Source organism: Microtus pennsylvanicus, chromosome 3 (assembly GCF_037038515.1).
Source record: "Microtus pennsylvanicus isolate mMicPen1 chromosome 3, mMicPen1.hap1, whole genome shotgun sequence".
In the NCBI taxonomy this organism is placed as follows: domain Eukaryota; kingdom Metazoa; phylum Chordata; class Mammalia; order Rodentia; family Cricetidae; genus Microtus; species Microtus pennsylvanicus.
This window is the reverse complement of record NC_134581.1, coordinates 134759072-134774042: the sequence shown is the minus strand read 5'-3', so window position 1 is coordinate 134774042 and position 14971 is coordinate 134759072. Positions and strand designations below refer to the sequence as shown.

Sequence of the window (14971 nt, the reverse complement as noted above, 5' to 3'; positions counted from 1 at the left end):
GAAATTTGCAGTTTATGCTATAAAGCGAGAACATTGCTCTTCTCACTTCTGTTTTCTGTAGTCTTTCATGTACCAAGTCTTAAAAAACAGAACAATTAGGTGTTTGTACTTGACCTACTGAAAATATTGTCTGCTTTTGTTTTCCAGATATTGGAAGAAGAGATTACTCCAACTATTCAAAAATTAAAAGAGGTATATGCTATATGTTTTATAGGGTGTAGTTAGGGTGGTTCTCAAAATCAGATCCTAAGTTATACAAATACTGATGAAGTATCTACCATTTCTTGGGAATTTTTCTGTAGGATAAAATTGGTACTCAATAATTCAGCCTTCTACTTGCAGTGGATATATATTTTCTATCTACTAAGTCAAAATGGGATTAGAGACTAGTCTTCATAATCTTAGATATAGCATTTACAGCCCCAGGGATCATAAAACTTGGTGGTTTCAGTAATAAGTTGAAAAAGAATTGTTTTTTCAGTAATAAGTGGAAAAAGCACATTGTTTCTAAAGATGTACCCACTTAAGACTTATTAAGTGCTCATTTAATTCAATATTGCTTAACTCCTTATAGTATAGATGATTTAGAAAAACTGAAAAACTTTGATCCTAAGGCACTCCCTTTATTAGTAGCGAACAATAGATTGGAAAGTTAAATCTTGCCTTTGGACCCCTCTTTGGACACATTCTTTCTAAATCTGGTAGCAGGGAGAGACAGTGAAGCTGCTGTGAGCTGTTCTTTATCTGCCGCTTATGTTCAGCTGCTCTGTTGCTTCAGTGGGTCCTTATGTGAATCAGCTTCACACATGTGCAAGCAAGTTGTAGGACTTGAACGTTCCGCAGTGACACGACTGCCCAGTGCATGTCACAGTGTGTCCCCGTGGGTAGACCTACTTTATAGACTTCTACCCGTAGCTGATAAACCTTGAAGACACTTTTCTGTGGTAATCCCAACTGCTTGATCGTAACTTACAAAAGAGAAAAATGGCCACATAGGATTCTTTAGAGATGGGATAATGCTGTCTTAGAAGCCAAAGTTCTGAGGTTAAAGTGACATCAGTAAAGACAAAAATCTATCAGATTTTATAAAAAGAAATTTGATCCAAGTTTGCTGTAGCAAGATTCTCCCTAAATTTGGCTTAGAAGTATGAATTTTCAATTATTATTTACTATGACTTTTCTTTCAGGAAAGATCTTCCTACTTGGAGTACCAAAAAGTAATGCGAGAAATAGAGCACCTGAGTCGTTTATATATTGCTTATCAGTTTTTGCTGGCTGAAGATACCAAGGAGCGCTCAGCTGAGGAGCTAAAGGAAATGCAGAATAAAATATTAAAACTTCAAGAAGTGCTGTCTGAGAACGAAAAGAAAATAAAGGCTCTCAATTGTGAGATAGAAGAGTTGGAGAAAAGAAAAGATAAGGTCAGGACAAATTAGATAAACATCTGGAAAACTTTACCACAACGAGGATTCACTGAGCAGTGTTCTCCACATTGATATGTTAATCTTAAAAAGTGATATAGCTTGTAGAAAAAAACTGTATCGTGAGCCACATAAGTGATGTGAGTGGTGTGCATTTGATTGTAGGAAACTGGAGGCGTACTCCGCTCTTTGGAGGATGCCTTCGCAGAGGCCCAGCGAGTCAATACTAAGACTCAAAGTGCATTTGACCTCAAGAAGAAAAACCTGGACAGTGAAGAAACCAAACGCAAAGAGCTAGAAAAAAACATGCTTGAGGTAAGCAAATAAAATGTTTCCAGTGATGCTCATTTGGCCATTCTGTTCATATTTAGTGTCTGCTCCCACTTAAGTGTAGTTGTGTGAGTCAGAAATACAAAATGGGGGGAAGTTATTTTTAAAAAAATCACTGCTTTTGGGTCCAGTTGGGAAAAATGATAAGTAAAATATAAAGTTTGTTATACAGTGATAAGTGATGTGGTAAATATAAATAAAGAGGGGAGAAGAATAGGTGTAAGGGAATTTGTGCCAGTGAGTGTCTGAAGGCCAAGTGAGGTCCTGATAGAGTGTGGTCGCATGTGTAGAATGACAGCAGAAAACTATGAGAATGAGGCCAGGACGTGGCTTTTTAGCACTACTCAAAGCATCCTATGTTTGTAATACAGGAGTACGGGAGTACACTGTCATGCTCAGTATGTGGGCCTCATTCACTCTAAGGTATATCTACCAACTGAGCTGCATTCCTGGCAACTCCTCCCTCATTTTATTTATTTGTTTGTAAGGCTCTTTGTACTCCAGGCTCTTCTGAAATCCCCTGTGTTCTGAAGACTGACCTCATTATTCCTGGGATGTGATACATCACGCCCAGTGAATAGAAACTATTCTAAAGACACGTTTCCTTGAAAAGAAGAGGATGGAGGTGCTAACTGACCAGATACATAGGAGAATTTGGAAAGGGGCTTGATTTGACATGGAATAATTAATAAAATATACAGAATAATTCATAAAATGGACACTGGTGGTACAAATCCAATTGTTGAATATAGTAGCCCAAACTTCTAATCCCAGCACTCAGGAGGCTGAGATACAAATTTGAGATCAGTTTTGGCTTCAGTATCAGACTCTGTCTAAAAAAGACAAGAAGGAAGGAAAAAAGCGGGGGGAACCCTTTTATGATTTAGAAACAGATGGAAGAAGGTGAGAATAGGCTGGAAATGAGGGTAAAATTACCAGCAAGGGCTGGTAAAGAATAGGTCACTCATAAGAAGTTGAGTATCTGTATCAATAGGTGATGTGTGTGATAGACACATGAGTGTTTGAAGGATGATCCCATTGGATGACTAAAAGTAGACGTCATTGTTTAAAGTCCAATCAAACTGCTCTTCGTACTGGCTTTGTCAGATAGTGTTATATATAAATCTAATTATACATATAAGCAATAAGAAAATTTTAAATGAAATATCAAAGCAGGGTTAGTATAACAGTTCTGTTTATGACACCCACACCCAGCTACAGAAATCCATTTTTGAATTTCTTTCTGTGTTTTTTTTTTTTAAATCAGGTTTATTAAGGCTTAAATGTGTGTGGTCCTCTGCCTTGATTTTGGCTCATTTCCCTCTTATTTTTGCATGTTTTTTTTATCTTGAACACAGTTACTGATTGTTACTTTTTTTTTGTCTCCTTTTCTGTATCCTTTATTCTTGATCTGTAAATGTTAGCATGCCCCAGGCTAGTACATAGCCATCTTCTATTGTTTCTTAGGAGAGTTCTTTTTTTCCTGTAGCTTTAAATACAGCCAATACTTTCATACTTTCAAATGCAAGCTGGGCTTAACTCCTTCCATGAACTCTGAAACAGTATGATTCTGTACTGGTTGTCTGGTTATCAGCTGTTTGAAACGTCTAGTAAAACAAAGTACACAGACACAAAAGAATTTGTGAAGCAGGCTCAGATTTATTACTTTACTTAAAGAAGGTCAACCACATTCTAGAATTTGTGAGCTGATTTCTCAAGTTCATATAAGTTTCCCCAGGGGAGGTGGAATCTCATCTGCACCACAGCCATAGTCACCAGACCTCAGAAAGCCGCCTGCCCAGGGTTTTATATCCCAAGATTATTTGAGGTACACTAGCTAAAGGACAGCCAGTTGCTGGAGGAAGACCGGAATTCCACCATTCCCTTCTTAATTCAGGTTGTTACATTACCAGCGAATTCTATAGCCATTCACTGGGTCCATAAACCCTGTTTTGTGAAGCATATTCATTCGCTGTGCACTGGTTTCCAGACTGGCAGTCACACAGCAAGTTTTGGGATTTAGATTGATTACTTACCCATAGGTGGTAATTATGTAGAAGCCTGGATGATATTGTGGGACTTTTCCCACGTGACCTGGAACATGATCATGGGTGGAAGGAGTCTTGTTTGTATATGTTCGTTTGACCTCAGGAAGCATCCTGATCAGGGATTTATACACTGGAGGGATGTGAGAGGCTGTGTTAGAGCATTAAAGGATATCATACTCCTAAGGAGGGCAGGGACTAGAACACAGCCTTAGGGCGTCGCATTCCCAGCACATTCTGTAGTTATTTTTAAGAACTTCAACTAAACAGAAATGGACTGGGTCAGTTCAAAGCCGTCTGAAGAATTGTCCTTTAATTATATTTTCATTTTTTCAGCTACTTAATATTTTTCCCGTAGTGACTAACAAAGTGTATAAACTTAACCACATCCACAATGGAAATCATAATTTTTTTCCACATCAGTAAGTGGCAGAACCACACTCCTCCTTATTTAGGCCAAAGCCTACAGTTGATGGCGCTCTCACGTCCATCACTGAAAATCCATTTTAGCTGTTAGCTCCCATTAGGGCTGATGCTAATTGGTTGATCTGCTTTTTATCCAGCCGCTCTCTAGTTGTCCTTTACAGAAACTAAATGTAAGTTGGCTAATATCAAACATTCTAAGGTCATATGTGATTAAATCAGATTTTATCGAAGCCTTCTGTGTGCTTCATGCTATGATACTGGTTCCTTTTATAGTCTCTCTACTTCAACCACATTTACTCAAAGTTCTGTCACCAGATTCGGTGCTGGCTGTAGTCTTCATTCAGACTTCTGCTCAAATGTCATGCCGTGTAGGTTTTCCTGTGTTCCTGACATAGCGGCTTCTGTGGCTGTTACCTCCTAGCCTTACCTTATTTTACCATGGTTTCTGCCTTAGAAGACGACTCCCTAAACACAGGGTTAAATCTGTGTCTTCAAAGTTTTGGAACAGTATCCAGTGTATAGTAAGCACCTAGTAAATATTAGATGAATCATAAGTAATCAAGTGGCCTAAAATATCTGGCCATGTTTATGTAACTAAGATCTCTTTTCCCTCAGTTGTTATCTTGTCTAGTGTGAGCTATCTAATTAATGTTACTTAAAAGGTGTTAAGTATTAGCAGTACTTATTCTTCAATGCTTGAATCTTATGCCACTTTATAAAATATTTTTGTATATCTATTCTTAATCCTAAAACTTTTAAGCTTGATGGGGGTGGCTATTGTTTAATTTTTATAGATTTCAGAACTGATTTTTAGCTCAAGTAATTTCTTTTTTTGTTGTTTTGGTTTTTTTTTGTTGTTGTTGTTGTTTTGGGTTTGTTTTTGTTTTTTTTTGATTTTTCGAGACAGGGTTTCTCCGTAGCTTTTGGTTCCTGTCATAGAACTAGCTCTTGTAGAGCAGGCTGGCTTCGAACTCACAGAGATCCGCCTGCCTCTGCCTCCCGAGTGCTGGAATTAAAGGCGTGTGCCACCACCGCCCGGCCTCTGTAGTAACATTATCCCGTTTTGTCTGGGATTTTACTGTCCCATATGGAAAGAAAATTTTGTACTATGTAGGTGTCACATACCCAAAGCAGTCAGTTACAAAGTGAGAATTTAAAGTAATGATGGTTAAATTACTTTTTTTTTATTATTCTCCCTCAAAATACTATGAACATTAATAACAAAGTAAGTTGATTTTTTTTTTCTAAAATATCTTCTCACTTTGACATTCTTTCTGAAGGACTCTAAAACATTAGCTGCAAAGGAAAAAGAAGTTAAGAAGATAACAGATGGCCTGCACAGCCTTCAGGAAGCAAGTCATAAAGATGCCGAAGCTTTGGCCGCGGCACAGCAGCACTTCAATGCGGTTTCTGCTGGTCTGTCCAGCAATGAAGATGGAGCAGAAGCTACTCTGGCCGGTCAGATGATAACCTGTAAAAACGATATAAGTAAAGCCCAGACGGAGGCCAAGCAGGTACACAAAGACAAAGACATTCGCATGGGGTGGGGACCACTGCAGTTGGTGATACTTTTCACATTATGCTCTGGGTTGCTACAATATCTTGAAAATAAGTAGCTGAATGTCAAGGATTTTTTTTAATGTACATATGTAATCTCTTATATGGAGAATCTAAATGCGATTGTTAAATATTGGTATCCCTTGATCATTAAGAGCTGTAATTCAGTAAATGCTTTGCTGTTTGTAGCAGTGCTTGGAATTATGCATGAATACTTTTTTATTAAATGAAAGAACCACCTTTAAAATATTTACTTGGAAACATTTGTATGTTTTGTTAATTAATATTAATCAGTTAAAAACATATTTACAAGTATTTGTGTTTTTCATTTAGAAATGACAGGCATAAAGTGTCTAAGAACCCAGTACTATAAAAGTTTTAAATTAGTTTTTAATAAACTAACTCTGAAGGAAATGGTAAAAAACTAATCTGTCATCATTCAGTTATAGAGCCTGAGAATATTTAGTTTTATAGCTTGAGTATATATTTGGTTATATCCCCCTGAGAATAAAGGTATGACTTTAAGAAGCAGGGTTTATGTGTGTAAAACCAGAGAGCCAACAGTAGTCACCACTGAGTATCAGACTGTTGGCATTGAATCTCTGAGCAGCCCTCCCTTCTGTGTATGTCTTTCCTGTTGGTAGCCAGGAGCCACAAAGATATGCAGATGAGGTTAGAGATGAAAAGAAAGGGAACAAAATAGTGCTGGCAGCTTTTGGGTGTGTTTTTAAGTAGCTGCTGCGAGTTCCTCTCTCATAAAATTTCTCAACTTTATTAATAATGTCATACATTGTGCATATCAAAAACAGACTTTTGTACTAAATTACTCATTTATATTTAATATCTTTAAGACAAGAATGCAGAGAAATGTAACTTTTTGAATGTTATCTCAGGAGACCCCACAGCTCTGTCTTCCGTTCTGATGTCCCCTTGTCTTCAGATCAGTCTGACTCTAGCTGTTGAGTTGCTAGCACTGTCTGCCTCACAGTCTGTCACTACCTCTATCACAGGCACAGATGAAGTTGAACCATGCCCAGCAAGAGCTAAAGAATAAGCAAGCGGAAGTTAAGAAGATGGATAGTGGCTACAAGAAAGACCAAGAGGCTTTTGAAGCTGTAAGAAAAGCTAAGGAAAAACTTGAAACTGAAATGAAGAAACTAAATTATGAAGGTTTGTCTTCAGAGTATTTAAGGTCAACTCAGCAGGAGGGGTTTTTATGCATAGAAACTAACAAAGGAAATAAGCAACTTTTAAAAAACTTATTCATAGATGTTAGGGAAGTATTCACAAATACAGTCAAAATTATCTAAAATAGGTAAATTTTTGATAATTTCTTGCTTGATCACTTGAAAGTTTAAAACTGGCCTTTATCTATTTTCACTTTGTCGGGGTCCAGTGGCAGCCTGGACCCTAAATTAAGTCTCTCAGTCCAGACCCCAACATAAACTCTGGACTGGTGTGGAGGTGCGGAAGTGACACAACTCACACGTCTTTATTGGGAGGGAGATTCTCAGTGGTCCCTCATGAAGTCCTGAGTTCACATCCTGAAGAATTCCTCTCATTTATTCTCCAAACAGCTTTATACCAAAACTTCATCAAGGGGGAAAATACATTAGCATTCTGTTTCCTAGGTAACCAGGTGAATGGCTTTCGGTCACGTCCACAGCTACCTGTCTGCTGTGTATGCTAGCTGTCACATAGGTTTGAATTACCATCACTATCAGGCATTCTCCAAATTACTAAGAAGGGAGCAACAACATCGTGACCTTTTGTTAGGTTAGCAACAGCCTGTCTGGCAGGGTACAGTGACCACCTCAGGTGGGGCCTATGGCTTTAGAGCCTGGCTGCTACATCACATAAAAATATGGGCCTACACACTTCAGTAGGCATTTAGTTCCTATGTTGTTTCTTGGGTTGAAAATCATATGATTCTGATGTTGGAAACATGTCCATTGGTACTTGATAGGAATTTAATAGTAAGCCTACCTGCCGTTTATTTGGTGTTAACTAGAATTTGCATTTTGTTCTTGGAGTAAGTACTTCAGAAAGAGAGGCTGAGGCCTGTCTTGCCTTAGGTGGTAATGTGTTTCAGACCTGTTTTCAAGCTCCTTCTGATTACTCCTCAGAAAACAAAGAGGAGAGGCTTCTGGAAAAGCACAGGCAGCTCTCTCGCGATATCAATAATCTGAAAGGAAATTACGAAGCTCTCTCGGCCAGATTTCCAAACCTTCAGTTTGCATACAAGTAAGAGATTTAAACCATACATTTTAAAATGGTAAATAATCAACACACATTGGTACTTACACTGGAAGGCAATCCGGAAATTTTTCACAAGATTTTTAAGTAACATTTCTTTATTTAGTATTTTTTCTTAAATATTCATTGAGGGGTGTCGACTGTTGGGTGGGGAGGGGGCTTCTTGTGAACTTAACACCGACTGGTGTCACTCATCTTAACCAAATGGGTGGTTCCATCTCCTCTGCTCAAACTGCCTTCAGTTATTCTGCCGTTACTGTTGTATCCTCCCATTTCTTTGACTGCATGGGATTTTTATGACATTTATTCTTTTTTCAATGGCAATAGTGAGTGTTAGGCATGTGAGGGAACCTGCCCCTCAGCTCCAGCCTTTGCTGTGGTACTCTTAATCAAATCAAGTAATAGAGAGCTTGGGCCCGAAAGTGGTTTGCATTGCGTTGAAAATTTGCTGGAAGGGACTGGAGAGGTAGCTTATAGCTAAAGGAACACACTGCTTTTTCACTGGGCCCAAGTTCAGTTCCATCCCCCACATGGCATTGGTGGGGCTGATCTCCAACTCTTGGTGACCCAAACCCTTCTTCTGTCCTCCACAAGAAAATACACTCACATGCATTTACCCCACACACAGACACGTGAATGCCCATAATTATAGATTAAAAAATAAATCTGTTGTTTTTTTTTTTCATAAGGCTAACATTTTTAAATTTTGGTTTTCATAAAACTATACTAATTTGTTTAGGGGTTTTAACTAAGGCACTACAATATTTACCTGAGATTAATTTTTGGTAACCTTTATTTTTAGGGATCCTGAGAAGAACTGGAATCAGAATTGTGTGAAAGGACTTGTAGCTTCTCTGATAAATGTAAAAGATAATTCTGCAGCCACAGCTTTGGAATTGGTGGCTGGTGAGCGACTCTACAATGTAGTAGTAGACACAGAGGTAAGTTAATTTTAATTAAAGAAAATGTAAGATTAATATTTAGCCTGAAAATTCCTATACTACTACAAAAATTTGATGATTTTTTTACTTTTTAAGGCATTTAATCTTTATATAATGGAATTAATCAGTTAATGATTGTTGTCTTACTACATTTTATTTTTTAGATTTAATTTGTGTTTGTTATGTGTCTGCACAAGTACCACATATGTAGGTACCCGCAGAGTCCAGAAGAAGGCATCATTTTATCTCTACACTCATTTAACTTTTTCTGTTACATCACAAATATGTGCCCCTTTAACTGCTGTCGTGCGTTTCCTCCCCTTCCTCCCCACTTCTCACCATCAGTTCTCTATAGCAGTTTTTCCTTTTAGGACTCTATATACATGACATTGTGTAATATTTTTTTCTGACTTGAATCACTTAGCAAAAATACCTCCCAAACAAGCTGTATTATAATCTATTTTATATACTTTAAAAATCTACTTCTTTGAGATAAACATACCACAGATATATTTGATGATCTATTCCTAAGCTTTTATACATTCCATTTTACTATTTTTAATCATCATTAGTAATTTTTCTTCAAATTTCAAATGCGTGTTTTAGGTTACTGGTAAGAAGCTACTAGAAAAGGGGGAGTTGAAGCGTCGGTACACAATCATTCCTCTGAATAAAATTTCAGCCCGATGTATTGCTCCTGAAACTCTGAAGGTCGCTCAGAACCTTGTAAGTCTTATTGAATCTTAATTAAATGTTTGCTTTCTTTTAATTTTAGGAAACACTAATTATAAGGGACATACTCATGTAGAATTCCAGTCAACTGACAAGGTAGCCCTATTGTAGTGTTTCTGCTAGTAAGAAAGTAGACACGTACAAGGAAATACATTTTAAATTTACCATGCATTTTTGTTTTTAAAAGATTTTATGCTGGGCAGTGGTGGCACACACCTTTAATCCCAACAAGTTCAAGGCCAGTCTTGTCTACGGAGTGAGTTCCAGAATAGCCCTGTCTCAGGAGCAAAAAAGAAAATCTTTTTTATTGTTATTTGCTTTACTTACGTATGTGTATGACTGTATATCATAAGCCCGTGCTCTTGGAGGCCAGAAGAAGATGCTGGATCCCTGGAGCTGGGGTTACAAACTTGTGATTTGGGTGCTGAGAGCTGAACTGTCCTCTGGAAGAACAGCCAGTTCCTAACAGCTGTCTCTCCAGCCCTTTACATGGATGTTGAATGCTGACTAAAAGCATGAACCTAATGACATTTATCAACAAAATTAGCTTGTTATTGAGCAGTTACTGTGTTTGAGTTGAAAAAGTTAAGTGAAACCCAGAAATAGCACTTGTAGTTAAAGTACTGAGCAGATAGCCTTTGTATAATTTAGTATTACTGAGAAAATTTTCCAGATGTCCTTGTAGTTGAAAATGTGTGCTTTAGTTTGTGTCAGTGATGTTCACAAACTTAATTTACCTGGTTAAACCCTGGTTTAGTGAGCTGGAATTTCACACACCAGCATAGGCGCTTCCTCCAGGCTTGTTTAATGGTGTCTGCTGCCTCAGAAGACAAACCTGAGCAGCAGCCTTTGTTGTGCTTTGCTGTTGCCATAGAGATTCTTGGTTCATCTAAAAAGGGGAAGTTGGACCATGTAAACAAAGTTCACAAAGAGGCCACGGGCAGGCATAGAAGACCCTGCTTTGCCTGGCCTATTTATTTTTTCAGTCACTCACAGTTTATTTCTGTAATTTCAAACTGGCTGCTGTAGTACAATTTGAATAAAAAAGCACTTACTAAAACAGTCAGATTACTAACAATTAAAACAAAACACTTTCTGTGACTATGCTGATAAAAAGAGATTACTGTACTTTAATTAATAGTTTTATTTATATATTCTACTTAGATGTTCAAATTTAGTATTGCCTTGATAGAAACTGCTAGTGCTTTCTGCTTAAACTACTTGAGTTACTAACAAATGTTTCAGTGTGTAAAGTGATATTCTTAAATAAAAAATTAATACTAGGTATATAAAATTTAAAGTTATATTGTCACATGTTTTGTTAGTTTATATCCTAATGCTTCTAAGAAAACTGTCCTGTGGTCCATCTTTTGTTTTCCTACAGGTTGGCCCTAACAACGTCCATGTAGCTCTTTCCTTGGTTGAATATAAACCAGAACTTCAGAAAGCAATGGAATTTGTCTTTGGAACAACATTTGTTTGTAACAACATGGATAATGCCAAAAAAGTGGCCTTTGATAAAAGGATAATGACTAGGACTGTAACTCTTGGGGGTGACGTGTTCGATCCTCATGGGACGTTGAGTGGAGGTGTGTTATGTATCCGCTTGTGCTAACAGTGCTGTGGTGGATAGTTTATCTCTGCCGCAGTTTCTCTGTCTATCTCCCAGTTGCTTTTTAAAGTACAGAATAGTGGTCAAAGCCCTCCAGTGATTATGGTAAGCTGTCATGGCTCAACCCAGTAGCTTATTTCTCTAAAGCTTGTCCCTGTTGGTGCTTAGGCTGGTCCAGTCACTGAGGTGGTGATGTTAGTATTATCATGCTTGTGCATAGTTTTTGTGCAATTGCAGTCACAAAAGGGAAGCTTTTATGTTATTATTTTGTAATTTCTTATCCTAACTACCCATTTTCTCAGGAAATTTAATAACTCACATAATGATTATGTTTTAACACTGTATCTTAATAATATAATAACAATGAACAATATTTTTTCTGTACCTGGAAATATTGAAGGCAGTGTTCTCTAATACTGTAGCCACTAGCCACATTTGATAGAATGAGAGCAATTTTCTTACTTGAGGTGGCAGCCTTTCAGGGGCTCGGTAATCACAGTTAGTTGGTAATTGGATTATACATGTATAGTACAGTCTATGAAGCCCCATTCCATGGGCCTTAAATACATGATTAATTGTTAAAACAACTTTAAGATATGCATCTCTGATATGCAGTTGCAGAAATTTAAAAAGCACCAGTTAAGTAACTTGGTAATTTGCAAAGTTTGGAGTTGGAATCTTAGCAGTTGGAGCTTGTGTTCATAATCCAATTTAATACCTTTTTAAATGTTCTTTTGTAAGATTTATTGTTATTTATATGGTTGATAATGTCTGTGTTGTGTGTGCAGTGGCCCTCAGAGGACAGAAGTGGGCATTAGAACCCCTCGAGCATGTAGGGAGTTGTGAACTGCCCTCCTCTGGTGCTAGAAACTGAACTCTGATTCTCCTGAAGAACAGGAAGCACTGTTAACCACTGAGCCATTTCTCCAGCCGAGACTTACGTTTTTGTAGGCCAGGAGAATGAATTAAGTGATCGAGTGTCACACTGTTCAGTACATTATCACATGGAAGACAAACTAAATAGTTTTAAATTTCTCAAGCAAAAGAAATTCTTGAAATTTTATTGATTTAGATGTGCTTGGAATTACTGTGTAAGAAGTGGCATATGTATAGTACATATTTTATTAGCTCTAATGGCATTGTTAATTAACCATAGCATCCTTCTATCAAACCTACAGAGCTTCCTTGCTAGCGTAGTATCTCAAGCTGTCACTGCTGGATGAGTACCGTTCCTTGTACGGTATGTGAAAGCGGTTGATTCTGATGGTTTGTTGCATCTTCAGAGGCTATGACAAGTTAGGAGATGGTAGAACTGGTTTATTTCAGTTATACTGCATTTGCTCCGGGTCAGCTGCCTCGGCTCCCTGTTCTCATACTGTATGTAATACTGTAACTTACTCTTTTCAGTATGCTTTCCTTAGTGCACATGGTGAATTCTACACTAATATTCAAGGGTGTTTGCTTCCCTTTTATTGGTCAGAACAAATCACATGGCTAAGTTCAGTGTCTGGAATGAAAAATTTCCCTTAGCAAAATAGATCCAAAAGGTAGGGCAGTGGTTATTTTGAATATTTGGAGTAAATACATTATGACATCTTTTTGGCCGGTTTCTCCTTTGTTAAGTCTTGGTTAATGGAATAGATTCCTTATCGTCTTAAGTTCACTGGAGGGTTTGCTGTCACATTATTTCTAGTAGGGTTTTCTTAGAAAAGAATGTTTAATAAATGGAACTTAATATCCAAAGCCTCTGTTAATTTGCTTCTATCCAGGTGCCAGGTCCCAGGCGGCTTCTATTTTAACCAAGTTTCAAGAACTCAAAGATGTTCAGGATGAGCTGAGGATCAAGGAGAATGAGCTACAGGCTCTAGCAGATGAATTAGCAGGTCTTAAAAATACTGCTGAAAAGTAAGAGTTCTGCTGTACTAATCTACACATGTTCTGCACGATAGAAAATTATTGGAAATTGACTGTTTGATTTTACTTTTAATTTTAGAACAGACCTTTGAGTAATTTCATATCTACTTTTTATCTGATTTAAAAGAATATCTTTGTTAAAAGAGGTTAACAGAATCTAATTAAGCAAATAGGAAAAAGAACATCCTCTTTTGTTGAAAAACTATGTGGTGTTGGTGTCCATTTGAATTTGATACTCTGGAGGGACTCCAGAGAGGACTCTTGACATTATCTACTCTAATACATATTAATTGAGTGCTTTGTGTATGCCTAATACCCTTCATATGAGCTTTACTAAAATATTTCTGCCTTCCTCTGTTTTAATACCTAAGAAAAAACATAAATTGGTAAAATATGTTAAATCTGTAAAGCAAAAGGTAAATCTGGAAAGGAACTAGGAACTGTCCAGGAAATAAATAGGAGGTACTGAGATTTTGGTAGGATGCCCATGAACACCTTGCCAAACACAACTACTGAGCAAACACCTTAACTGTGGAAATGTCCCTATAGTCACCTAGAAGTCTGTGCTTGCCAGAAAGCTCCAGCACTGAGTGCTGTAACTTAAAAGCTTTGCTTGAAATGTAATTGTAATTTTTCCATTCCCTCCAAAGATGATAAACAGGAATTGATTTAAAAAAAAAAACACTATTTAGAATTTACAATGCTGAATAAATGTAAAATATATTTAAATGGTAAAATGATTTGTATAAATCGGTAGCATTCAATTTTTGAAGTTTAAAATTACACCGACATCTTCATTTATCTTACTCAGTTGTAGAGCAACTGAATTTTTTTCTGTGAAAAAGATGCAACCAAGTTCTTCTGTTTTGTAGAAGCTCTGGCAAGGTGCTAATGAGTTTGGAATGCATTGGGCTTTGCAGTCTTCATTTGTTTTAGGTGCAGGGATTATTTATTCTTCAGGCTTGCGTATTGACTAATTGTAGCACTGAGGTATACGAAACTGATTTTGAAAATTTAGAAATGTAAGGATCAGCCAAAGCTATTGGTGTATATTTTATCAGTACATTGGTATAGTTTTCTTCAAAATTTTTGTTTTCACATTTTTTTTTAATGAATTGGAGTTGAAAGTGCTATTTTATTTTCAAGCAGTTTCAAGTAGGAATACTCAAGACAGTATTTATATTTGGGTTAATCCTTTTCTCCTCAAAGCTCATGAATTTCTAGTGACTAGGGTATGTTGTGAATTTATATGAACTTGAAATTTCATTGCAACTGAGTTAGCTAAATACTTTGCAAAGAGATAAGGAGCCAGACATAGATAAAAGCATATTGCAAGTGCTTAAGGTGAATACATGATTTCTTAAACTGTCAGCTTCCCTATAAACAGTGGCTACATTATTAAAGACATTTGAAAATTGGAACTAATAAGTAGGTGCCAGATTTAGGGGAGTTTTTATGTAATTGTCATTAATTTTATTTTTATAGTTATTGGTGGTTGTGTATAGGTATATTTAATAATTAAACTTAATTTATTCAAAGATTACTTTTAGTGTTTTCTGAAATTAAAGGTTTTTTGAGAAATAGTTATTTGAGGTCTTGATCATTTACAGTTTACCTTCAGTGAGAGCTTCCCATGCTCCCCAGTGGCATGTCATTCTATTTATACTACATGAGTTTATGTTATTTGTATTGCACATGAGTTTATATGAGGTAAGAGCCTCAAGTTTGAATGCATGT

At 37.0% G+C, this 14971-nt stretch overlaps 1 protein-coding gene across 1 annotated transcript in view; it reads left to right on the top strand.

The window, feature by feature from the left end:
• The window catches only part of Smc2 (structural maintenance of chromosomes 2), a 43280-nt gene that overhangs the window by 6858 nt on the left and 21451 nt on the right, over positions 1–14971 (top strand). The window contains exons 7-16 of the mRNA XM_075967215.1: positions 148–192; positions 1188–1421; positions 1587–1736; positions 5503–5736; positions 6790–6949; positions 7906–8023; positions 8838–8976; positions 9583–9702; positions 11093–11297; positions 13090–13225. Of these exons, the coding sequence (XP_075823330.1) occupies positions 148–192; positions 1188–1421; positions 1587–1736; positions 5503–5736; positions 6790–6949; positions 7906–8023; positions 8838–8976; positions 9583–9702; positions 11093–11297; positions 13090–13225 (1541 nt within the window). The remainder of the gene's footprint in view (positions 1–147; positions 193–1187; positions 1422–1586; positions 1737–5502; positions 5737–6789; positions 6950–7905; positions 8024–8837; positions 8977–9582; positions 9703–11092; positions 11298–13089; positions 13226–14971) is intronic.